Below are 26,901 nucleotides of genomic sequence, written 5' to 3'. Positions count from 1 at the left end.
CTTTGATTCATAAGTGATGATATCTACTGAGGGAATGCATTCTGTCTTTTGAGAGGCAAATGTCACTGCCTACCACTATCATGAAAGGTCTCTGGATGTCTTCATCTCTTAGGACAAAAAGAAAAGCTAAAATGTGCAGGGTACCTGGTTCGCATCTGCTGCAACACCGTCCGAGATGCTCATAATGCCTCTCCTGGGTGCATGGAGGAGTGACCTGGAGGGTCACCTGAAAAGAAAAGTGACATCAAGAAGATAGCATACACAAGTGGTTTCTGGACAGGGATGGAAAGATGGGGCTCAATGGCTAGGGCTTTGCTGCCAAGGCTGGCAACATATGGTAAAAAGATAGAGTCCCCAAAGTCTGTCCTCTGACCTCCATATGAGCTCACAAACACACAAAACAAGTAGATGTAGAGGAAAATTAGTTGTCAATTGTGCCTCTATAAAGCATATGAATATGACATAAGTTGCTTTTCACTGCCCTAGGTTAGTTCATATCCTCTAAGGATACATAAAACCAACCTTTTAGCACAGGGCTTTGACCTGTTTGGACATTTAAAAACACTTAAGTGACAGAGCAGAAGGTTGAAAACTTCTTCATGAAAGTCACTTAAAAAGTTGGCCCCACTTCTGTGTCACTAAGGAACCACACTTCTCCTGTGTCAGTGGGACACATGAACTCATATAGGAATGTAATGAGCCAATCTGTGGGTCTGAGTTCTGCCTGGCCACTGGGGGGTGAGTGAGTGCCTCTTGGGCAGATGAAATGGGAAGTGCTCAGCTATAAAGCTGGTAATCTCAAAGAGTCGGGATCAGAGGGGGCCCACAGGTGAGGAGCCTAGGACCTGCGAAGAGGGGAACTCCTGCTTAGCTCAGGGGTCAGAGTCCGTGTCTGGGGAAGAGAGGCCTTCTGCTGGCTTTGTATGACAAAGGCTTCCCCCCACAGAAGTCCTTGATGAGAGAGACAGTCCTTACTTGTCCAAACTATTTATTGGTAATGGTACATGGATGCATACAACTTACTTAGGTGAACCAGACATTAAATACCTTTTGCAGGGAAGAATGTCTGGGAAAGGAAGCTTATTGGCTAAACCCTTGGACTGGCCCATCTGGTGACCTCATAGCATAGAGAACTCTATGTTCTGTGCTACGTGACTAGTGGTCACAGTCCTCATGTGGGGTGTCATGGTCACGTGTCCTAGGGCAGGAACCAGGTTGGGAGTAGATAAAATGCCTCTCATTCTCAGACATGAGAACTTACTGAGGTTTTCGAATCCATTCACCCCTCCCAGTATTTGTCTGGTGACACGGTCCCACTTACTCCACACCAATTCTATGATTAAGCCAGGGGATTCAGTGTTATAAGCTCCCTATGACGGTTAGAGTCTGTTAAGCAGTGCTCACCTTCCAGAATACTAAAAAATGTAAAAGGTGTAAACAGCGAAGACTCGTAGGTACTTTGAGGGTTAAGCCCACCTGCCTGTTGCCTGATGGAACCCAGGCAAACTGCTTGCACACTCAGAACTTCTGTCTCCTTCCTAGGCTTTACGATTTGAAATTGACATGCTTCCTCCATGCTTATGGCTTGACCTCACTCCCCCCCCACCCCCCTCCAGAGAGCTGCGCTATTTCAGGAGTCGCTGTTTAGGGAGTTTGTAGAACCATGAGGAGTCGGGACCTAGTTGGCAGAAGTCAGTCACCAGAGCAGACCTCTGAAGGGTCTCCCCTTCTCGTCCTGGTTTGTTGTAAGGTAAGCATCCAGCCATACATGTCTGCCTCCATGAACTGCCCTCCCTGCTATGATGGAGCGATCCTCTCAAAGTGCCACAATGAATCTTCCTTTGGGTGGTTTCTGTCAGGCAGTGTGGTCACGGGAAAATGAACCTAACTGATACAAGCTCCAAAATAGTACGATTCTAATATACAATACAGAATGGCCACGTCCCCTCTGGTCAGCACAAAGTCTTAGAGCTGTCTCCTTCTTCACCTTCCTCAGTGGGAGAAGAAGGCAAGTGACAAGCAGTCATGTTAGCAGGAATACAGAAAGCCGAAGAGTCGGACATAGCTGAACAGATCCCCACATCGAGTGCACACAGCATGTCAGCCTTCCAGAGAACTAGTTCCAGACTCTCCCCGGGGAGTTTGCTGTTAAATGGTAAGTACATACTTTGGCAGATGCCTGCTGAATATGGGAGCTACTGAGGCTTGGTAGTGTAAATTTTCTAGTCCAGAGTTGGTGACTAGAAAGACCATCAGCTCTAGGGGAGAACCTACAATTTTTGCTTTTTCCAATGGACACGTGGTCAAACTGCCTTGTAAATGTGCACATTGATAGCCATACATTAGCACTGCTCTCAGCCTTCCTCAGAGGAGCTGCTTGTTGCATCAGACAACAGCTAAAGAAGGTATTCATAACTGCTGCAGTACCAAGACTAAGGGATAAGGACTGCTCAGCTCTATATGGGATATCTATGCCACCCTTTGCAATGGGGAGAGGGACTTGAAAGAGCCAGAGGATGAGGAGGAGTGTGGCAAAGGATGTCTTCTGGACCTGGCATCGGCCATCCCATTTATGAACTCACTGTAGCTGTGGTTACCAACACAAGACCTGCACCGCACTGGGGCTGACCAAGTTCAACAAGGAAAGGGGAATGGCTTGTGAGATTCCACCCACACTGAAAGTACATGGTGACTGGGGAAGGGAAGTCACTTTTTGTCTGTTTGTTTTCTTAGGTTTTTTTTTTTTTTTTTTTTTTAGAACCCTGGCTATCCTGGACTCACTTTGCAGACCAGGTTGGTCTCCGACTCAGAGAGATCTGCCTGCCCCTGCCCCCTGAGTGCTGGAATTAAAGGCATGTGCCACCACACCCAGCCCCCAATGGGAGTCACTTTCCCACCTATGCCCATGCAAGCAACTGTAACTAAACCTGGTGGGTCACAAATAGAAAAACACATGAAAATAGGCTGCACGCTCTTCAGGAGAAAGAAAGTGCTCAGCCAGGAGGGAGGGGGATGAAAGGGGATTGGTAAGGGGTAGAAGTGACTGGAATCCATTACATATACGCATGAAACTGTCAAAGAACATTTAAAAAGAGAAATGGAAGATAATAGAAACAGTTATCCCTGGTCAGTGTCAAAATGGAAGCATTTATCTACCCATTAGCCATCTTGGAGGAAAACTGCAGAGGTGATAGGACTGGGAAGATGCCAGCTATCTTAATGTCACAACTATGAAAGCCGTTTTATAGAGAAAACATTAGCCCAAGGCTAGCTGAGTGGAGTGTAGGGAAGCGTCTCTCTGACCTCACTCTGGTCTGACAAGTGGGATCGGGGGCACACTGAGTGGGGACCCTGGGGAAGGACTGGTGAGGGGATGGGTGTGCATGGGCTTGCTTGTTGGACTTGCTATCATTTTCCTGGTGGAAGGTTATATTAACTGGGTGTTCCCCATCAGTCACCTGATGATGGGGCCTTAGGACATCACAGCAAGCCTAGGAGAGCTTAGCAAGAACGGCTAAGAAGAGGTCCTATTTCTCCCTTGGGCCCTCTTGGTCTTTCTTCTTTTATAGGACTCCAGTTCCTAGAGGGAGCTGTGGCTTTTCTCTGGGTCCCAATGGCCCTCATAAGAGGGACCCGCAGAGGCAAATAACAAAACTGGATGTGGCTAATGCAGACTTTATCTGACAGGGTTTGTCTGAGCCTAAGGATGTAGACACTCGTGCATGCTGATGGCAAGATGTGTGGGCAGGCTGTACTTCAGAAGACAAGTGTTATCAATCACTTCTGACCCATTAAGAAAGCAACAGTAGTGTCTGTCAGATAAGCACACACTTTGCTTGGGTGACACTCACAGAAAGGTGCTTTTTAGGGGAATTTGACAGAGAGCCAAAGCAAACGGAGCAAACTGCTCAGAAGCGTTGTGGTGGTCCTGCCTGTGTTGGACTCCACAGCCAGTCTACCAGGCATCACCCAACTGAATGGGCTTGACTTCACATCTAGTATGTAACTCTGATGCTCTCAGCATCTAGGGCCAGCTCTAGCTCAGGAGCTACTACCCTCATACACACAAAAATCATACCTTCTTCCCTCGTACACACAAAAATCACTGCTTTCCAAAGCCTCCACGGGATCCAACTCTAAAACGGGTCTTCACAAGTTATTCCTTTAAACCCAAGCACTTGCTTTATACACACATGCATTTTCTCTAAAAAGTAAGATATTATATAATTCCCACATCAAAAATTTAACCCTTTAAGGATTACTAGACATGATTTTAGTGTATCGCCACAGGCATATAGGAGCCACAGCTGTTTAATCCTAATACTTGCTTTCCCTATGTAGCCCATTAGAACTTGCTCTATAGATCAGGCTGGTCTTTAATTCACAGAAATCTGCCTTCCTCTTCCTTCTGAGTATGCACTACTTCACCCAGCTAACCCTGACACAGTTTTACTTTATTTTTATGTATTTGTGTGTATGCACTCACAGGTATCTCCCAGTTAAACATCTGGGTCCTCCATCTTACCACTGGCTGCACAAAGCCCAACCCAGCCACTCAGGGTCCCTCTCAGCAGCAACCGTACACTTCCCTCCAGAACTGGGGCAGGAGTCTAGCACAGGTAGTCAAGCGGCAGCTATTATTGGTTGTGATGCTACTGAAGTCATAGCTTGATAAAACCATTTTCCTGATGCAGTGTGACTTGAGGAGGCCCCCAGGGGATGGTAAGCAACTGGCTGCTGATGTTAACAGCCCCACGCCTATAGCTAGCTGGCTCTTTCTGGTAAAGGTGCAGGAAAGTCTTGGGAAGACTATCTTTCTGGACGACTGTGCTGAGAAGCCCACACTGATTTTCTAGATCTTCCTCTGTCCACTCTTACTGTGCTCCGTTTCCTTCTAAAACCCAGAGTCAGAGCTTTAGAAGCACAGTTGTCTCCATGACTCAGGCCAAGCCCAGGTACATCTTATAAGCAGCCATTTCTCGAGGAAGGATACAGCCCTGTGTGTGATGGAAGTGGAGAGGCAGCAGCACACAAGTCTCTACCCACTTCCGTACAAGTCTCCTCCCACTTCCGCCCACCTCCGCCAGCTGCTCCCTTATCTTCCCACAGATTGCCAGGGTTACCTCTGCTTGCTTGTTTGGGGACATCCTTCTGGAACTCAAGAACTGTGACCTGTGACCCTCTTGAGAGACTGAGACACTCACAATTACTGCCTTAGGGACCTCATCTGTTTGCAGTGAGTTGTATTGGGGGTATTTAGGGGAATACAAACTTCCTAAGAACTTGTCATTCTTAGAAATCTAAAAAATAAAAATTAGAAAAAACACCGACTAGGCAGTGTATTGAAAGGGCCGTACTATAATTAATAAACTAGAAAATTGTATTCAGATGTAACAAATATCTAACTTTAAAAAAAAAAAAAACTTCCCCTGACTTCCCAATGACTATTAGAGTCTGAATAAAGCAAACATGCAGACAAGTGACCACGGCTGGATGATATATTGCATTTACACTTTCCTGCCTCACTCCATGTGCCTTTTCTTTTCTTTTCTTTTCTTTTCTTTTCTTTTCTTTTCTTTTCTTTTCTTTTCTTTTCTTTCCTTTTTGGCTTGTGTGTGTTTGTTTCACGGCAGACAGGCTGGTATTTGGCTTAACAATTGACAGAATCTTCTAGAAGAAATATGCCCACAGTCTGTGCAAGGATTGGTAAGAGATAATAAATGATAATTAAGTTTCTGAGGGCCACAAGGTGGCTCAGTGTGAAAACACCTGTGCTGCCAAGCCTGGTGACCTGAGTTAGATTACCATGTGGTAGAAAGAGAGGACAACTCCTCCAAGTTGTCCTTATGTCTCTACACACACACACACACACACACACACACACACACACACCAAATAAAGAAGTATAATAAACATTTTATAAATCACTGTAGATTTATGGCCCTGTGCAATAAATAAATAAATAATAAATAAAGCCATAGCTGAAGAAATGTGTTCCTGCCAGAGAGCCAGGAGGACCTGTGTATAGAATCTCGTAGGAGGGCTGTCTTAAATATCTATTTTTTTTCAGGCTGTTAACCAGCTCAACTGTAGGGAAAGTCATTATGAGTACTAAAATTGCTTCTTGCTCCAGTGAAAATTCACACTGGCATAGATTGCTGCAGAAAGAGGCTTGACCCTCACTGTCAAGTCAGTGGGAAAGAACCTCACCCAGGACAGATGGGGGATTTTCCATAGACTGTGTTTTATAAAATGTCATCCATCTGTGACTGTATTTGAGAATTTGGTCACAATTTCAGAAAAGAGGGCATCAAATTTCTAAATGTTATGGTTGAACTAAACCATGTAGGTTTTTTTGTTTTTGTTTTTTGTTTTGTTTTGTTTTCAAGGATAAACTTCTAATTGAGAAAGTAATGCTTTGCTTCATTGTCCTTCTGACCTTGGAGGGAAAATCCTTCAGTAGGCTCCCCGGAAGGCTCCATGAGGCTCCATGCCCAGAACCAACACCCAGGTAGGAAGCCAGAACTATCCTCTGCCCTCCATGCCTGAGCAGTGAGTGCACCTCCCACACCAGACATACAAATTTGTAAATAAAAGTTTAAATAGTCCTCTCTAGGCACTGTTGAAACTGGTCCTACCCAGAATAGAACACAAACAAATTGCTAGTGAGCACATGCCAATGACTGGAGAATGTCCTGCTGTGAACGGCTCTGCTCTGAGAAAGTCCTCTCTAAACCACCTGCCCCTGCTCTGTCCCTGACAGAGCACCCAAGTCAGCATTTATGATGTGAGCAACCCACACACAAATGCTTTCATTTCTTCTTTTTCTTTGGCTCTTTCTTTGTTTAGCCATGAGTGGTCTGGAGCTCACTATGTAGACTGTCAGGTCTCAAACCCAGGACAAAAGGCTAACTGAGGTGCCCATTAACATCAAGGCAGACCTGGCCACCAGGTTCTCCCAGCATCCCTCAGTCCTCTTAGTTGGAATGACTGGCATATCATACCCCCTTACCCTAAACTTCTCCAGCTCAGGGGCTAGGCTATCTTCTTGCAATACTTATATAATCCAGCCACTTTAGTTATCTGGCCCTTTTTGTCTATTCTTTACCCTCCTGGCCTCTTGGTTTGGCTCTCCCCTCCCCCTTCACACATGGCGTGGCTCAGTCTGGTCATGATCACTCTGGACTCTCCCAGATGTCCCTGTCTCTGACTATCTATAACAAACTTTTCCTCCACCAAACCTACGTGCACGTCCTTCCTTTGTATTTCTTTATGTCCTTTCCTTTTCTTTCTTTTTTCATTCATAGACCATGCTGGCCAGTGCTCAAGGAGTTCTGACTGCCTCTGCTTCCCAAGTGATGGGATTAAAGATAAGCCAGCTGCTCTCATTGCTCATTTCTTTCTGTTATCTTTTCCTCTGCCAGCTGAGTTCTATTGACAAGCCAGCACGCACACCCTCCGTCTTCGATGGCCAGGCGGACTTCCAGATTTGCCTTCTTAGTGGCTTCCTCTGGAAGTTTCATTTAGCCACTGTTTGTATTCTTTGCCATGCTAGGGATGGAGCCCAGCCTCTGGAAGGCCAGACAGGTGCTTATCCTGGAACTGGGCTCCGTTGGGAATCACACATCTGTAAGTGCAAGGATGGCATCCCACCAGCATGGTTTCTGGCTAAATGATTTTGACTCTGTAGCCCAGAAGTGGAGCAGGGAGTATGGTGACAGAGGCCTACCTACCTGGTCAGAGGGCCTCCAAGGGCATGCTTGGTGGTCTCTGAATGGGCTTCCAATTTGGTTTGGACAGACCAATGCCCAGAGTCACATTTCTATAATTTGAGAATCAAAAAAACAAAAATTAAAAAATTCTGAGCGTGCACAACACTGCTCATAATTCTGCCTATCTTGCTGCCCTGAGAGTTGGGTGCAATAAATCTTGACACTAACTCCACAAAAGCCAGTGGTGGTGGCCCAGAAAGCACACTTTCCAGTAGACGGTGGGAACAGGATTGCTTAACAGCCGTCGTACTGGGCCTGATTGCCGCAGACAAGTGTTTCTTTGCACACCTGAGCAGACTTAGTATAAATGACCTCCACCCACTCGTTCCTGCTCCAGCAAAAGAAAGGCGTGTCACCAGAGGAATGAAAGAAAAGTCCGAAGGCTTGACGGTGTCCCTGTGTGTACTTGCTTGCTTTATTTTAACATGGTTCCCGAAGACAGGGACTGCAGAACAGAGGGCTTCAGGGGCACAACCAGGGCAAAGACTCCTGCTTTACAAAGCATGATTACAAAGCAATAGGTGTAGCTTCATCGGGCTGAGCTGTGACATGTCTCCCAGAGATCCTCACGAGTGGCCCAAGTCACTTCTGTCGTTGTGTTTCTGGGGTGCAGTCAGTTGTAAGAGTAAGTTGGTGTGGGCACGAGTTTCCCCAGTACATCTGTGATAAAGCTGCTGCTCGATTCTTTCTGATCTTGACTCTTGTTAGAGAAGACATTGATCAAGTTATGACCAGATCCCCAGCCAGACGGTCTCCCTTTAAGTAAACTTTTTAAGTCAATTTCTCAGTCTTACAGATGTGGAGAAAGTAGAAGACTTATTTTTCTTTTGTATAAACAAAACCTGCATTTCACATTTCTGAAAAGCATTGAAGAGACACCTGTGGAAACCTTGCCATCAACCCACCCAGTGGAAACAGGGAAGCATATGGAGTTCACTGGAGTACCCCCAGTGGACACCCCACCCAAGACACCACTGGAGTACCCCCAGTGGACACCCCACCTGAGACACCACCAACTCACAGAACCTTCAGGAACTTGGAGCCCCATGTTGTTCTAGCCTGGTACAAAAGAGAAGCCACAAAAGAAGTAGATTCAGAGAGAGAGAGCGAGGACTGGGCATTCGGCACAGTGGTAAGAGGGTGCTCGCCTTGCACAGCAAAACTCTGGCTTCTATCCACAGTGCTACAACCCCACCCCCACAACACCCCCAAATACAGAGAATTCAACCACTCCCTGACTGTTCAAAGAATAATCTATTTCAAATAAATACATTTTGACTCACAGCTCTTAAATGAAAGTCTCCTACTCAAGTGTGACTCAAGTATCTGTGTTAAGTACAGTACGAAAAGATAAACTTTGAGAAGACTGTGAAGGGGATCATGAACCCTCACAAACCCTGACTGTAAATGATTTAGCCAGAAGGCTTTTGATGAATGTGTGTCCAGGGCTGACCATCAAGCCATCAGCTTGGAGGCCTCCCACCCCGGCTGCACAGCTCCTACTGGGGGCACTGAGAATTACAGAGATGAACGACATCTCCCCACATACAGAGTGTTCAGTAGAGGGGTTGGGCAATTGGTTACGTATTCTCTCTACAAGTAATAAGAAAAGGCCATTTTGTTGTTGTTCCTTTGTTTTTGTTTTTTAATTTAATTTTGTTGTTTTTTTATGTCTGAGTTTGATCTAGTCTGAGTTTAGCAAGAGATCACCCTCACTTTCATAATATGTTACCATCACATGGTCAAAGGCATCTGTGCTTAGCGTCCAGTATTGGCTAAAATAGTGGCGGCTAAATGACAGGCAGGCCTGTCTCTGCCCTCACAAAGCTTTATTACCAGGTAGACACAGGCTCAAGGGCAGGATGAAACACTAGCAGAGACTCCCCACAACAACCAAGCACTGGAGAGATCCACTAAGCCCCACCATGTACCCAAGATTCAAGGGTTAGGGGAAAAAAAAAGTATGGTCCAGGCACGGATGATTGGAGTCCAAACCTTCCCTGCATGTGCTGGAAGCAGGAGGAGGGAAATGAATACTGATGGGGAGGACAAATGCAGGACTGAGCCTGGACTAAGGAGACTGCACAGGATACTTGGCCTTCCAGGGAAGGGTGGCAAAGGCAATATGGGGGAGAGAGACTCTCTTCTTTTGAGTACCTTCTTGAATCGCATCATAAAGGCTGCTAAGACACAACAGGTAGCAAGTCGGTGGCAATCCTTCCAGAGAACTAAAGAATTAGAATCTTGAGCTCTGAGAGAGAGGACCAGAGAGCAAAGGTTGGCTAGAGCAAATATTCCAGCAGTGATGTCTGTGTTCCCTTATGACATGAAGGAGCTGACTCTTGTGTTTGTCCTTCCTCTGGTGTTCTAAGCACCTCGTGGGTAATTTACAGAAAAATGTGTTTTATGAAGCAGCCAGAGCTGCTTGGTAAAGATGGATCACCACTCTCTAGATCTAAGAATCCCTACAAAATCATGCAAACTGAGAGGTTCAAATCTTCAAGTTCTCTTTAGGAATGTCTATGAATCTGCCCAGACTATCAAGGACATAGACACCTGAAAAGTCACCAAGTATCTACAAGATGTGGCTTTTAAAAAGCCATGTGTGCCATTTGGGTGATAAAATGGTAGAGTAGATAGGTGTAGCCAGGTCAAACAGTGGGATGGGCACAGGGTTGGTGGCCCAAAAAGAATGCTGCACATGCATAGAATGCAGTGAATTATGCTGAACTGAGAGGTTTAGACGAAGAGTCTCCAGCCATTGAATGTAAACAAGACTTAAGACATAGACTAAAGTCAGCACAAAGTAAATGCAAATAAAGGGTTTTAAAAGTTAATCATAGTAAAATAAAATTTTCCATTGCCATTTTAACCATTTAAAGTGCACAGTCATTGCCACTTACTGTAATTCCAAAAGTGTCCAACAATAGTCTGCCTTTTTCCAGAACATTTTCATCTTCCCAGAGAGAACCGCTATAACCATAAAGTACTGCTTCCTCATCGCCTTCCACCTGCCTCACAGCGTCTTCTATAGACATGGAAACACACAATGTTTGTTCTTAGGTGTCTGGCTGTGTTACTCAGTATATTGTCAAGTCTTGTTACATTGTATCATATATGTAACCTCACTTATATGACAGGATAATATTCTACTATATGGGTATGCCACATTCTGCTTTCTCACCCATCTGCTGATGTATACTTGGGTCTTTTCTATCTCTTGAGTACAGTCAGCAATGCTTTGACTGTAGTTGAGTGTGTTTTCAATCTTTTGAGAGTGAAACTGGAAATCACATCATCACAAATCATGAATCACATGATTCTAGGCTTAGCTATCTGAAGGTTCTCATGGGGCCTATCCCACCTTACATCACACCAGCAAAGGGTTCCAGTTTCCCTGTATCTTCATCCATTTGTTTTGTTATTTTCTGCTATTGTTTTATAATAGTCATATGTGTGTTGTTCTAGTTTGCTTTCTGTGGCTATAAGCACCATGACCGAAAGCAACTTGGAAGAGGGAGGGATTTACTTCAGCTTATAACTCTTAAGGACACAGTCCATCATCAAGCGAAGTGGGAACTAAAAGCAGAAACGTGGAGGCAGACACTTAGAAGAATGCTGCTTATTGGCTTGTTCTTTAACTCACTCCCAAACTTAGGCTCAGCTCCCTTTTTTATGTAACCCAGGATCATCTGCTTAGAGATTGTGTCACCCACAGTGGCACCGATCACCAATCAAGACAATCTCACACAGACACAACCACAGATCCTCCTTCCCAGATGAATCCAGGTTGTTTAAATTTGACAATAAAACCAACCACCACAATCTACCCTTTGTCAGCTTGACATACATATACATCACTGTTAAACCATATCCAAGACTTCATGTTGATATCATAATATAAAATACAGTACAACTCTAAAAATCCAGGAGTCTTTAAGAAATTCAACATTTAAAATCTCTAAGGTCTCTTTAAAAATGTAACATCTCTCAGCTGTGGGCTCCTTAAAAAATAATAAAATACATAGTTTCATATTCCAAAATGGAAAACCTCAGGCATAAAAAAAAAGTCAGATTTAATTAAAACCACAGTACAAATCCAGATTCCAACATCTGGAACTCACTCGTGATCTTCTGGCCTCCCACAGGCAGATGGCTCAGTTCTCCAGCTCTCCCAGTGACTGCACTCATAGCTTTAGTCATAGGCTCAGCTCAATTCTACTAAACTCTTAGCAGGAACCCATGATTCTGCCATCTCCTAGGATCTCCAATTGTAACCAAAGCTGCACCTTCACCAGAGGCCTTCCCTGGCCTCTCTTCAGTGACTCTGTGTCAAGAATGTGTATCCTTGCTCTAAGAGCACATTAGTTGTCACCACCACCCTGCATGTCACAGGTATGCCATGTCATTTTCTTTACCAGTCAGGAATCACAGCCTTCGAGTTCTGGTTTGAAGGTGATTGGTTCCTGCCAAACACATTTGAGCCTTTAGTCTCCAATATAACTTTCTCGTGGGAAGAGGGTGAGTCACGACAGCCTTTGTAAAGATGCTAACACTGGTTCCCTAAGTGGTTTGGGTCTTATGGGAACAGATTAGTTCTCAAAACAAAAGTTGTTACAAAAGCAAAGCCTGAGCCCTTCTGGGTCTCTCGCTTCCTCTCCTGCTGTTGGGCCTCCTCTGAACACACTTGATCCTCACTGCTCTTGAGCACTCCCTGACTATGGGATCCCATCTACATTGCTAGGATACAGCCAGCAGGGCACTTGTCATGCTAGCTAGACCTTCTAGCTACCAAAACCATGAACCAAGTGAATCTTTTTCCATATAAGGAAATTAAATTCACAGAGAGTTAATGTAACCTACCAAAGGTCTTAACATCATGTTGTGGTTTTAATGAGAACAGCTCCCATAGGCTCATATGTTTGAACTTGGTTCCCAGTTTGTGGAACTGTTTGGGAAGGCTTAGGAGGAGGTATGGACTTATTGGAGGAGGTGTGTCAATGGGGGTGGGTTTTGAGATTTTAGAAGCCCACTCCATTCCATTTAGCTCTCTCTCAATGCCTCACAGTTGTCTTCACCGTGTAAGCTCTCAGCTTCTTCTCCAGCACCATGCCTGCCTGCTTGCCTGCTGCCATGCTCTACACAATGACAGTCATGGACTCTCCCTCTGAAACTGTAAACAAGCCACCAATTAAGTGCTTTCCTTTATAAACTGTCTTGGTTGTGGTATTTAATCACAACAGTAGAAAAGGAATTAAGACACACAGTCACCATTTTGCTACCCTATTGGCTTTACACACGACTTTGAAAGCTGGTTTGTATTGGGCCCGTCAGCATCGTTGCCTCTCACTACAGAGACACTTCTTTAAAGAAAAAGACTGGCAAGCCCTTGTCAAAAGGTCTGTTGCTTCTGCTCAACCTTCTTTATTACATTCTGAACTGTGCTTTTAGTATCTCTACGCCTCAAGAATAAAATAAATGGCCTGAGGAAAAAAGAAGAATTCTTGCAGTTCAAAACTTTCCATTTTCTCCGTCTTTCAGAGAGATGAAGAGTACAAAGTCCTCAGCTGTGGGATACCTGAGAGACGGTTCAGAGAAGGTCGTTGCTGAAACCCAGTGATCAGGAGCTTGTGCTTCTTGCCATGCCTCCCAGGGGCCCATGAGTGCTCCTTTATCCTCCCGGTGTGAGCGCTCACCTTTTCTCTCCTTTGCCACTCTCTGATTACTTTCTTTAATATTTTATTTGAGATGAAAACTTTTCCTATGCAGTAAAAATCAATAACTTCTCTGCTTGGCTTCTGGGATCTCAGTGGCCCGCTGACACCCAGGATGCTTCTAGGCCTTTCTTCCATTCTAGGGATGCATCAAGTTGTTATGGTCATAGACACTTAATGGAGCCAAGGAAGGGACTGCCTCACTTGTTCATGCCACTGCTGCTACTCCTGGCCTCAGGGTGAAATTCAGATCTCCTCCAATTCGTAGATGGGCACATGAAAATCATGAAGTTGCAGATTCTGATCCAGAAGATTTGGAGGAGACCTGAAACTTTATGTTCCTAAACTGGTAACCTGAATGACAGGTCAGGGTGACATCAAAGACCAAGCTGAAAACCAGCCTCTCCAGACTCCCAAGGCCTTGCACACCTGCTCAGCCCTGCCTTTAGTCATTCCTTGCGCTTCCTCTTAGCAGCCTGGCACAGGACAATTGGTCTAGAACACAGTCCGGCCTCTGATCTATACATTTCTCCCAGCAACTGTATGGTCTTTCTCAAACCTCCAGGGTCATATAGGCTTCTAAACTGAGGTGTGAAATTGCTCATCTCGATCATTTTGCTTTAACTCTACTCTCCCTTCACCCACCAGGCTGGCTGGGTGGTCTGACCAACTGGGGTTTCCCCTGTTCTAATTTCTTTGATATTTTATGATTGTTTTACAATTGTTTGCCTCCTGGCAATGTGTATGCTTGCACTATGCCTTCAGTACTCTGTTTCCACAGAACTCAGCAAGATATACCCAAAGTATTCTCACTGGGCCACTCCTGACCATCCCAAGCCCCTGGAATCTGGGTATATACATGTCTGTTGACATAAAGGACAAAGGGTACATGTAATACAGTGGTTCTTTTTTTTTTTTAAAAGATTTATTTATTCATTACATGTAAGTACACTGCAGCTGTCTTCAGACACACCAGAAGAGGGAGTCAGATCTTGTTAAGGATGGTTGTGAGCCACCATGTGGTTGCTGGGATTTGAACTAAGGACCTTTGGAAGAGCAGTCGGGTGCTCTTACCTGCTGAGCCATTTCACCAGCCCACATTCCTAATACTTCGATCCTTTAATACAGTTTCTCATGCTGTGGTGTCTCCAACCATAACATTACTTTTGTTGCTACTTCTTAAGTGTGATTTTCCTACTACTATGAATCATAATGTACATATCTGATATGGGAGACAGAGCTGGGGATATGGCCTCCAAGTGTAGACTGATATGTGACCCCTGTGAAAAGGGTCATTTGACTCCCTAAAAGGGTCACTACCCATGTGTTGAGAACCTTGGATGTAATAGATGCTGAGCAGTTTCTACCATCCCCAGTGTGATAGTTTGTATATGGTGGACCCAGGGAATGGCACTATTAGAAGAAGTGAGAGTAGGTGTGTCCTTGTTAGAGTAGGTGTGTCACTGTGGGTGTGGGCTTTAAGACCCTCATCCTAGCTGCCTGGAAGCCAGTATTCTGCTTGCAGTCTTCAGAGGAAGATGTAGAACTCTGAGATCACCTCCAGCCTCATATCTGCCTGGATACTGCCATGCTCCCACCTTGATGATAATGAACTGAACCTCTGAACCTATAAGCCAATCTGAATGAAATGTCCTTTATAAGACTTGCCTTGGTCATGGTGTCTGTTCATAGCTGTAAAACCCTAATTAAGGCACCTGGATGCAGGCACTCTTTATATTGAACAGGATTAAGAACAAATCAGCCCTTATTAAAGACCTACTGTGAGCCAGGCACCATATTAAAGACACATTTCCTTGTTTTTGCATCTCCACAAGTGAGACCCAACAACCTGCTTAGATGGTTTGTAATCCCTGGACTAGACAATGCTCAGCTAGCCCATTAGTGAATACTCCCCAGAGGCTCACTGTGAGCTCATACCTTCCCTTTATAGAAAGCCCCAACTGTGTGCTACCTGCTCTGGATCAAATTCACATCCCAAGCATGAACTTGGAAAAGACTCATCAATTTGGGGCAAAATCAGAGATGCTCTGGGCGTAAAGAGCACCTGTAAAGCTCAGTGTAGCCATCTCTTCCAGGGCCTGAAGCCTCTTCTGTAATGATGACAGTGCACAGAACCGTCTAACATACTGCACAGCTTCTGGGCCCTTTTGTGCTTATCAGACGGTTCAGGAAATGGAGAGCCAGCCCCTGGCTCAGTCTATGACCTGGTCCACACATTTACTCTCAGCACAGAGAAGCTGGGTCTCCTGTTCTGCCCTCCCTCACCCACGAGGACAGCTCTGTACAGTCACGCTCACTAGCTATGTGTTCTGGGGCTTTGGCCATTTGTAATTTTTACAAACAGATTAGGTCCCAATATCTTGGTCTTCAGGATTCTCACAGATAAAATCTGGCTGTTAAATCAAAACAACCCTGAGATTTCACCTCACACTAGTCAGAATGGCTAGGATCAAAAATTCAGGTGACAGCAGATGCTGGCAAGGATGTGGAGAAAGAGGAACACTCCTCCATTGCTGGCAGGATTGCAAGCTGGTACAAGCACTCTGGAAATCAGTCTGGCGACTCCTCAGAAAACTGGACACAGTACTACTGCTATATCCAGCAATACCTATCCTGGGCATATACCCAGAAGATGTTCCAACTGGTAATAAGGACACATGCTCCACTATGTTCATAGCAGTCCTATTTATAATAGCCAGAAGCTGGAAAGAACCCAGATGTCCCTCAAAAGAGGAATGGATATAGAAAATGTGGTACATTTACACAATGGAGTACTACTCAGCTATTAAAAACAATGAATTTATGAAATTCTTGGGCAAATGGATGTATCTGGAGGATATCATCCTGAGTGAGGTAACCCAATCACAAAAGAAGTCACTTGATATGCACTCACTGATAAGTGGATATTAGCCCAGAAACCTAGAATACCAAAGACCCAACTTCCAAAACAAAAGAAAATCAAGAAGGAAGACCAACACATGGATACTTCATTCCTCCCTAGAATACAGAATAAAATATCCATGGAAGGCGTTGCAGAGACAAAGTTTGGAGCTAAGATGAAAGGATGGACTATCCAGAGACTGCCTCACCCGGGGGTCCATCCCATAATCAGCCACTAAATGCAGACACTATTGCATACTCCAGCAAGATTTTGCTGAAGGGACCCTGATATAGTTGTCTCCTGTGAGGCTTTGCCAGTGCCTGGCAAATACAGAAGTGGATGCTCACAGTCATCTATAGGATGGAACACAGGGCCCCCCAACATAGGAGCTAGAGAAAGTACCCAAGACCTGAAGGGGTCTGCAACTCTATAGGTGGAACAACAATATGAACTAATCAATACCCCCAGAGCTTGTGTCTCTAGCTGCATATGTAGCAGAAGATGGCCTAGTCGGCCATCACTGGGAAGAGAGGCCCCTTGGTCTAGCAAACTTTATATGCCCCAGTAGAGGGGAAGAAGTGGGAGTGAGTGGGTAGGGGTGCAGGGCAGGGGGAGGGTATAGGGGACTTTTGGGATAGCATTCGAAATCTAAATGAACAAAATATCTAATAAAAATGTGGGGGAAAAAACCCTGGCTGTTGAGAAGAGGGCAATTTTTTCGTAGTCTTGTCTTTTAAATCTCAAATTATTTGACCATTAGAAATTAATGATTTCTAATGAGGCACAGGTGTGTTCAAGTCCAGATATGGCCACAGTGAACATGATTGTCCTGCCTGCATCTTGCCTTCCACTATCATAATACCCATGCCATCCTCATGATTGTCAGCCAGCACCAGAAAATGGAGGGACTGAGAGTGACCCAGAGTGCTCCCTACCGTTCTCTACTTGTGTTCTCTCCATACCCACCACATACTACCCTGAGAATGCCTTGAAAGGAACCAAAACAAGTGTCAGTGATGGAAGCCAGTGTACACCATACACAGACATCAACAGAGAGCCCCGGTCAAAGGAGCTATGTTGCACAGACATCAGCGGAGAGCCCCTGGGCAAAAGAGCTATGTGAGTTCCTTTGAGTCACTGTTCTGAACAAAACACATGACAGGACAATTCAAGGGCAAAGATTCATTTTCCTTCACAGTTCTGAGGGCCTTTGAGGCTAGGGAAGCTTTGATGGAACAAGGCAGTCAGTCCATCTCATGGGCTGGGAGGCAGAGCTGGGGACAATGGCCTCCAAGTGTAGACTGTGCTGCCCATGTTAGAGAGTGCCCAAGCTGTGGTATACTCTGCAACTTCTCTCATACAAGTGCCCCCAGTTACAGGCCTAGAAACTCTAAGTCCAGTCAAGTTGTCAATGGAGGGGAGTGTCCCTAGAAGTTGTACTCAAACTTATTGTGATTATGAGACTAAGGCACAAAGAACCTTGGGAAATGTAATTTAACTTCCTCCTAAAGCTCATGACCCCAGACATCCCCCCTCCCCCCACCCCCGACAGAAGGCTATGTGAGGTCTTCGATCTAACCTCAAGTCTAGCAGGCAGTGGCAGTGGGTAATGAAAGTGTGTGTGTGTGTGTGTGTGTGTGTGTAGGTTGGGGGGCAGTAGGGCCGGTATACAGTGTCACTACTGGTGTCTTGGTCTGTGAGTATGAAGGGAATGTGGCAGCAAGGCAGGGTCATCATGGCCTAGCACCATTTGCTTCTGGTGCTGCGGGGAGAGGAATCAGGGGTGCCTGTGCCTGAGGAAGTAACAGGGAGGATTCTGTGAGTCACAATTCTTTTCCCTCTGAGTCAGGGATCAACTGGCACACAGAGCCTGGGTTGAAGGCAGTGTGGGTACCTTTATCTCTTGTGGCCTTAAAAGGGGACATTTTCATTTCTGCTAATTAGCACTTCCAGAAATTCCTTAAAAAACACATCATCTACTAGAGAACACAGACCCAAAATATGATTTTTCCAGAACATAAACAAGTTCATTTCTGTCCAGCCATTCATGTGTGTGTGTGTGTGTGTGTGTGTGTGTGTGTGTGTGTGAACTCAGGTACACATCGAAGCCAGGGGTCTTCTTTTTTTTTTTTCCGAGACAGGATTTCTCTGTATAGCCCAGGCTGTCCTGGAACTCACTTTGTAGACCAGGCTGGCCTCGAACTCAGAAATCTGCCTGCCTCTGCCTCCCGAGTGCTGGAATTAAAGGCGTGCACCACCATCCCCGGCTGCCAGGGGTCTTCCTTAATCATTTTACATCTTTAATTTTGAGATTTATTTGTGTATATATGTTACTATTCATGCTAGGGCATGTGAGTGTGGGTACACATACCTGTTGCATACACAGAGGCCAGAAGATGGTGTCACATGACCTCTTCTATCACTCTCCACCTATTCCTTTGTGATAGGGCTTGCCCCGATTTTTGGATTCACATGTTCTCAGCCAGGCTGGAAGACAGCAAGTCCCAGCAATCTTCCTGAGTCCAGTGGACGCACTGGGGTCAGGGTCCAAGGTGTGCACGAGAGGTCTGATTTGTTATGTGAGTGCTGGGAACTGAACTTGGGTCTGTATGATTGCTCAAGAAGGACTTGTAACCATGAGATATCTCTACAGTTTCCACCCAAAGGTTTTGAGACAGGGTCCCTCACTGATCCTGGAGAGTATTGGCTGGCCAGACTGGCTAGCTAGCCAGCACCTAGGATCCTCCTAGCCCTGCCTTCTCAGTAGTTGGATTACAAAGCTTTCTTCCTTTGGTACAGGGGATTAGAACTTAGGTCCTCTGAGAGCTTGCTTCTGACCCACACTCATTCTAGTAGGCTTCTCTTTGCATTCTCTGTCTTATCACAGAGGACCCAACAAAGTGTTCACCTGAGGGGTTGAGCTCATGGCCACCACAGCACATGCTTGGAAGGAGTTCCACCTTTGCCCCTTGCCAGCTGTGTAATCACAGGCGAGTGTCCTAACCTGTGTATGTCTCACTTTCCGTACCTTCCTGGCTAGTGGAGTGGGTGAGACAGACAAGGCTAGCACATGTGTGATTACACAGGAGGGGTCAACAAGTAGCAAGTGCTTTCAACTAGTTCAGTAGTCACATCCTGTTAATACGTCACTTAGCACAAACCTTTTCATGAAACCCACTCGGCAGCTCCCTACTCTGTTCAGGATTGCTGGAAGAAGGTAGTGAGAGGCCAGCCACCTGCGCTCTAGCTTCTGACTCAGGTGTGACGTTTTCAGGTAGGGATGGGACTGGGGGCAAAGACCACCGCTGGGGAATCCTGCCACCTGATGTGTACAGCCTGCTAGATCTGAGACCCACAGTTCTTCCTCCATGATCCAGATCCTACAAAATCCAGCTCCTCTCTCTGGCCAGACTGGACAATGTTTTTCTCAGGTATACTCTAGTGGCCACACCTCCTTCCCTTCCACCCCATCCCTGTTCTACTCAGAATCCATGCATGAGGACTGGGTCGTATGCTGGTGAGTTTTTGTCAACTTGACCCAAACTACAGCCAGCCTGGAATACCTCAGTGAGGACTTGCCTCCATCAGATTGGCCTGTGGGCATGTCTGTGGGAACATTTTCTTGATTAGCTCACTGTGAATGATGCCAGCCCTGGGGAGGTGGTCCTGGGTCATACATATATGAAAGCAGGCTGAGCAAGCCACAGCCGGGAAGCCAGGAGACAGGGGTCCTCTGTGGTTTCTGCCCTGACTTCTTCCCTCAGTGGCTGTGGCTGGGATGGGTAAGCCAAATAAACCTTTTCGTCTCCAAGATGCTGTTGGTCAAACTGCTCTGTCACAGTTACAGAAACCAAATTCCAGTAGCCAAACACCAAACTCCCAAATCTTTTCTGCACAGCCATCTCTGTCTATCTGAGACAGGGAGGAAGAATGGGGTGGGGTGGTCCTGAGCGCAGGAGGTCAGAAACTGCTGTCCTGACTCCAGCACTTTCTGTAATGCCCCGAGGAGCTTGGGTTTTGCCAGGAAGTGCTAAATGAGTGCCAACTGCCTTGAAAGGACGATTAAAAAAAAGCTCACCAAGAGGTACAAGGAACCAGCATGGCCAACCTGGGGGTATAGAAGTTGTGGGTGAACAACCTTGAGCAAATAAAGAAGACATTGACCCATTAGAGAGCGAATCTGGGGAAGGGAGTCAGTGGAGACTTGTTGGAGGTAGATGTGCTCTCTGGAAGTTCCCTAGAGCTGGAAATGTTTAAACATGGTGCAGGGTGGTGAGGGCAGATGTGGATAACTCCACCACGCTTAACAAACAAAACACTGGAGCTGGGGCTGTTACCCTGCTGGTCTAACTGGGTCTGATAAAAAGAGAAGCTAAGGGGCCTGCACACGGGTTTGGCAACTGCTGTGTTATAAGCACTTTCAAGTTGGGTGCTAACTACCCAACTCAGTTAGCTAGAAGGAGTAAGAGAGGGTCTGGGGCGACGGCTCAGTGGTTCAGAGTTTGCTGCATAAGTTTGGGACCTGGGTTCAGAGCCCAGCACCAAGTAATAAAGTCTGCAGGGCCTCACATGTCTATGCCTCCAGCACCTTGAACGTGAAGTTGAAAAACCAAGGATTGACTCAGTTTTCTGACTGCCAACCCCACTCCAGGGTAAGTGAGAAACATTCAAAAGAATAAGGCAGAGACTGATAGATTGGAACATTCAACACCCTCTCCTGGCCTGCATGTGCACATACATGTGTGCACATATATGTGTGCATAGACTGAATACATATGCATCACACGAGAAGAAAAATTAAGTAAAGTAAAATAAGATATGTAATCAAAACTAAACGGAAGTGGTCCACTTCCCACTTGAGAGACAGAAAAAACTCCTGGTCTAGCTGAGCCTGCCAAGCTTGCAGACAGGAGGCGAGGCCACACCCCATTTCCCTGTTTGCTCAGTTTAGGCTGCACATTCACCAAAAGCTAGAGTTTTTCTTCCTCATTTTAAATGGAAACTCTTCAGATTTCTGCCAGCTCCAGGAAGTGGCCCTTGTGCTCCTGACACTGTAAGCGGGACATGGAATTAGCTTCATTTCTCTGTGAGCTGAAAGGGTTTATTTTTGGTTTTGGTGGGTTTTTTTTTCTTTCTTTTTCTTTTTGGTCAGTTCTTCCTGAAGCTTGCCAAGGACTTCCCTGTCACCTGCTGGCTTAGGAATTTTTTTTCTTAGTGGAATCTGGGAGGTGCTAGGCAGAGAGGAAAGCAACAGCAACCTGCCAGGAAAAGGACTACACAATCGAGAAGTCCTGGTCCAATATAAACATCCTTGTCCTACGGTGTTTAGGAGGCAGGTGATGGCCCTGGGGCTGCTGGGGAGACAGGGGTCACATAACACCTGTTGGGATGCTGTGCCATCAGGAGATCACTCTCTGCCTATCTTGTCTCTTCTTTTCACAGTGGGGCCTTCATCCTGCCTGTCTCATCCTAAGACACCCCTAGGGCAGGATATGGCTCTGTAGATTCCAGAACACACATATGCACCCAGCTAGTTCTTGGGTCTTTAGATGTTTACTGGGGAACCTCAGTTCTAGGTTGAATACACTTCAACACTTTAAATGTCACCTTTTTTTTTTTTTTAAGGAAAGTCCAATTTCACATGAACCTGAAAATGCTTTGGTTTGTATCAAGTACTTCTAAGTTGCCAAAGATAGGATTCAAGTGGCATGTTGTTTGCCTAGCCTCTGCCTTCTGCTTGCTTGCTGTCTTAGTAAGTCTGAGAGCATCTTTTGCCACCTGCACCACAGGCAGAGCTAGCAGCTCTAAAATCTCCCCTACACTCAACTCTCTCACCATTGCCCTGACCTGATTTGAGCCTTCTCTAGCTCTTCCTTGAACCAAGGCAGAGGCCTCTTTGCTGGCCCACACCAACCCTGCTACCCCTCCCCTTGACACCCAAATCTGGTCAGGTCTCTCTCCAGATCACAAGTAGCAAGATTATATCTGAACGATTCTGCTTGCACTTAAAGCCTAGAGGGCTGCCTCATGCCTTCTCTCACTGCCTAACACCCTTGAATCCAGGAATGCTGGCCTCTAGAGTTCCAGAAAACACAACACCAATGATCTTCCTTCCGTTACCCCAGAAGACAGACTCAGCGGCCACCTCTCTTCCCTAGCATTCACTTTGGGTTGGAATGCTCCACCCTGAAAATACTCCACTGTCTTCACATGACTACACTTCTGGTCTCCTAAGGAGGCTTTGTCTTTCAAGTCTGTTTCTTTTAACCTGTTATAGTGTCTAAGTGGTAGGGGGTGTTGATCTTGATATATTAAGTGCGTGCATTTAACACATTTCCCTTCCCTGCTCATAGCGGAATGCCTGTAGCAGCCCCCAGAACAAAAGCAGATATAAAGTTGTCATCAGGCAGCTGAAAAGAATGTGTTTCCACATGCTGGCTGGGGGTTCTTTGGTCAGCTTCTCAGAATGGAACATGCTGCTGTGAGAACAGCAATATCAGCCATCCCTCTGGTGACAGAGGTAGACTGGGAGCATTAGGAGTGTGAGGTGGGGAGGGGTAGAGGTGAAGAATGGGAGTGGGGGAGGGGATAGGGCCTGGAAGGGAACACTGGCAGGAAACACACCTCATTCATCTCTCAGAATCAGGACAGAAAATACCCACAGGACTTCCAACTTCAAAGCACCTGACCAACTTCGGAGGGACCAAGCCTGTTGGCAGAAGCCCACAGCTCCTTCCTGGTTCCTCTGGCCCCAGTGATTGCTGGCAAACAGTGTGAGCTAAACTTAACCTGTCTTTCTAGCTGTGGATACTCAAGCACCCAGACAGAAGCCTACCGTAAACTTGGGCAAGGACGCAGCTGCAAAAGGAAAAACTGCCTAGGTAAGAAGCCCTTCCCTTAGTCAGGGGCACACAGTGGTAAAGTTAGGGACTTACAGGCAGCCGGATGCCCTTGTAGGTGAAGAACAGAAAGCTGCAGGAAGCAGAAGAGAAGCCACCAGCTCTTGCAGGGTCAGGAGGAGATGCCAAGTATGAAATAGCTGGACAATGACTATCGGGGCATGCACAGACTGTCATTACAGGGGAAACGCACAGACATTCCTAGAATCCATCAAACACCTAAGGTGGGAAAATTGCTCACTTTCCCCCTTTGCACTCCAAAAATAAGAAAATTCAACAAGGGACTTTTTTCTGATACTTCCATGGCAGATAAAGTTCACTCTACACCTTCTCAAAACAGCCCTCTCTAGAGAGAGCTGAGCCTGGAACTCCCCTTTCCAGGGCTTCATAAAACAGTGATTTATTGACCTTCAGAGAGTCCATTGTTACCTTTTTCCTGGTGTAAGAACAACTGCAGGGTAGATAACGAAAAAGCAAGCTCACAGTCCCTGACTGACAATGCTTCTATCACAGTCCCAGGAAGAAGAGGAGAGACATCTTAAGTCCCAGCAACCCAACATCTGAAAGCTCATAACTGTGTGTCCGTGTTCATAAACAAAAAGTTAATCCATACACAGGTCTCCCAACTAAAATGAGGCAGTGTGGCACAAAGCTCAAATGTAGCCACGCCCTAGGGGATTTCCTTGGAAGGGGCCCCATAGGCTTTTCCAGAGCCTCCTTGTTTATAGCCTGCCTTACCACCTCAATAAGGGCTGTGTCTGAGTTATCTCAAAACTGTAAAGGTTTAATGCCTCATCTGTTTGGTGCGTTTCCTGAATTCAGGGCCTTGTGCTAATCTGTAAGGTCATAAACACTGGTGGTTTCTCATTGGCAAGATCCCTTTATGTCTAAACCACACGCACCATCCCCTTGACCTAGAAAGCTTTCTTCCTGACCCACCTCTTGGATCACTTCTTCTCTGAAGCTTGATTTCCCCATCCTTCAAAGACTACTTGAGAAAACTCTTCCTCCCAAAGCACGCCCTCTCCCTCCTCCCTCCCTCCTCCCTCCCTCCTCCCTCTCCAATGTGCTTTTCTTATCACACACTTCTTTATGGCCGTTACAGCTTCTCCCATTGTCTGTGCCTTTAGACTATAACCTGGGCAGATCCAATTACGCATTTGCTTGGTTTTTTTTTTTTTTTCTTTTTTTTTTTTCAAGACAGGGTTTCTCTGTATAGCCCTGGCTGTCCTGGAACTCACTCTGTAGACCAGGCTGGCCTCGAACTCAGAAATCCACCTGTCTCTGACTCCCAAGTGCTGGGATTAAAGGCGTGCGCCACCACGCCTGGCTGGGCAGTTTCTTAATGGCATGTTTTACACTCTGTAAATGGCCATCGAGGGAATCAGTCCCAAGGTCTTAGGTAACCTGGTATGTGTACGCAAAGTTATCTCAGGGACAACTGTGCAACTGAACTATCAACATAAGGCTTAAGACATTTTAAAAGCATATTTTCATTAGCTCTGAAAACAAATTCAGTTGAAAATACGGGAAGACAGATATAAGAGAGCATGGCCTTCCACTGGACACAAACAAGCCCCCCCCCCCGAGCACTCAGAGTCGGTCACCTAAGTGGAAATGATCTATGCAGAAGTCTGCATATGGTTCAAATGCATATAACTAATGCTCAGAGTGAATCTTCATGGTGTAATGTCCTCTGAATAATTTGCGTTTTAGTAGCACATATTCCTAGTAAGATTACTGAGGAACAATAAACTTACTGGGTGGTGAAATGGCTTATCAGGCAAACACACCTACCACTGTGCTTTCTGAATGGAGCTTCATCCTCAGACCCACACGGCTGAGGGTAGAGCTGGCTTCCAGGTGAATTATCCCCGCTCCTCATCCTTCCTCATGGCTCAACCCTTTAATGTAGTGCCTCATGTTCTGGTGACCTTCCTCACCCATAAAATGATTTTCATTGCTACTTCATAACTGTAATTTTGCTAATGTCATAAATTGTAATTAAAATATCTGATATGCAGGATATTTGATGTATGATCCGTGTGAAAGGGTCATTCGACCTCCAAGGAGGTACACTCACAGGCAAAAACTGCTGTAAGTCTGCTCTCTAGCCCACACCTCACAATAGTTTTTAAATATATACATGTACATATATACATATTTATATATATATAGTTACAAATAAAACATGTATATAATTAAAATGCCTCAAAGAAAAGCAGAAGAGAAAAAGAAGGTAGGGACGGGATGATCTGAGAGACCAACTTAAGCCACATACAGTCAGTTCACTGTGCCCGCGAATTCTGCACACAACTCAATCAACTGCTGATCAAAGATACAACTTAAAATCTGCGACTATGCTGAACATGCAGCAACTGCTTTGGGTTACTGTTCACTAAATAAGATAGCATAACAAACACGCACACTTGTCCTGAGATGAGAAAACCACAGGAGGAGGTGGAGGGTGTAGCTAAGTGGTGAGATGCTGGTCCTCTCGGACCAGCCCCTGGTCCCATACCCAGCACTGCCAAGAACACACCCAGCACATGCCTGCACACAGACATACATACAAAGTAGGAGAGCTGCCAGCTAGTTCCAAACGCTATGCTAGACTGTTATTAGAATCAAATGTGGGAACTTTTTTTCCTTTTCACTGTGTGGTCAGGCAGGTTTTCTGAGGCAGTTAGCTATTGATAGAGACCCGGTTTTTTAGTGTTTTTTTTTTTTTTTTTTTTTTTTTTTAAAGGTAGCTCCCTGTCCCACCTGTTGATCACTTCATTAAGCAAGCAACATTTGAAGTGCTTCAAATGGTCGATTCTGTTAGGTCCTCGAGCCTTGCCCTCCCTCAGCCACTCTAAGAGACCCAATCTGCTGGCAATGAAGTAGAGTGAGTCTTTTTACTGTTCAGCTCCAATCTTAAGTACATTTGCACTATTTCTGTCCTGATGTCAGATAAGCTGCCTTTCTCTCCTCTCCTTACCTCAAACACAGCCAGGTCTCCTAGGGCAGTGACAATCACAGAAGCCAAAGACTGTTTTAACAGGAGAAGGAGAAACTAAAACTGCTGAGCCAAGAAACCTCACTGACATTTTCCCTTCCCGCAGAGGAACCTCCAAGCGCACATGATGTTTAGCAGGCTTCCCTTCATTGAACAACTCAGTCGACCCGGACAGAAGTGAACATTTGGCTTGGTGCTTGGGATGGCTGCCACACTGAGTAACGGTGGTAAAGAAATCACTCCCGGGAACCCCAGTGAGACCCCTCAGTTGCCAGCAGACCAGCAACTGGGACCCACGCTCTTTATCAAGCACTAGCGACTCCAGAGGGACCCTAACGCGGGGTTCAGGGACCTGGGAGCTCTTCCTGCAGGGACATTAGGCTGCAGGGAGGGGATTCTCCACACTGACTTTTGCCTCCTCCTCTAGGCTGGTGATGGTGCCCGAAGAGCTGCCAGAAAAGCCCTGGTCCCTAAGTACTATGCATTCTAGTTACATCCTGTCCATCACCATTGATCCCAGACCCATCCCAGGTGGAGGCAGGGATTGCAAGGCTTGTTCTTGGCATCAGTAATAGCTCGAGGCGCATCACTACCCTAGTTTCTGCCATTGCAA

At 45.9% G+C, this 26,901-nt stretch overlaps 1 protein-coding gene and 1 long non-coding RNA gene across 3 annotated transcripts in view; one reads left to right on the top strand and one right to left on the bottom strand.

The window, feature by feature from the left end:
* Tnfrsf11a (TNF receptor superfamily member 11a) overlaps nt 1-26,901 on the bottom strand; it is a 57,538-nt gene that overhangs the window by 29,880 nt on the left and 757 nt on the right. For both annotated transcript variants that reach the window (XM_029484257.2, XM_021174134.3), the window contains exon 2: nt 145-226. In XM_029484257.2, the coding sequence (XP_029340117.1) occupies nt 145-183 (39 nt within the window). In that variant the 5' untranslated portion in view covers nt 184-226. The remainder of the gene's footprint in view (nt 1-144; nt 227-26,901) is intronic.
* On the top strand, nt 1,663-2,939 carry LOC147006100 (uncharacterized). The gene is made up of 3 exons (XR_015048962.1): nt 1,663-1,750; nt 1,997-2,155; nt 2,759-2,939. It is a non-coding gene; the product is annotated as an uncharacterized LOC147006100 (long non-coding RNA).

This window comes from Mus caroli, unplaced genomic scaffold, assembly GCF_978045245.1.
Source record: "Mus caroli unplaced genomic scaffold, Mus_caroli_1 scaffold_1, whole genome shotgun sequence".
In the NCBI taxonomy this organism is placed as follows: domain Eukaryota; kingdom Metazoa; phylum Chordata; class Mammalia; order Rodentia; family Muridae; genus Mus; species Mus caroli.
This window is presented reverse-complemented; position numbering and strand designations above follow the sequence as displayed.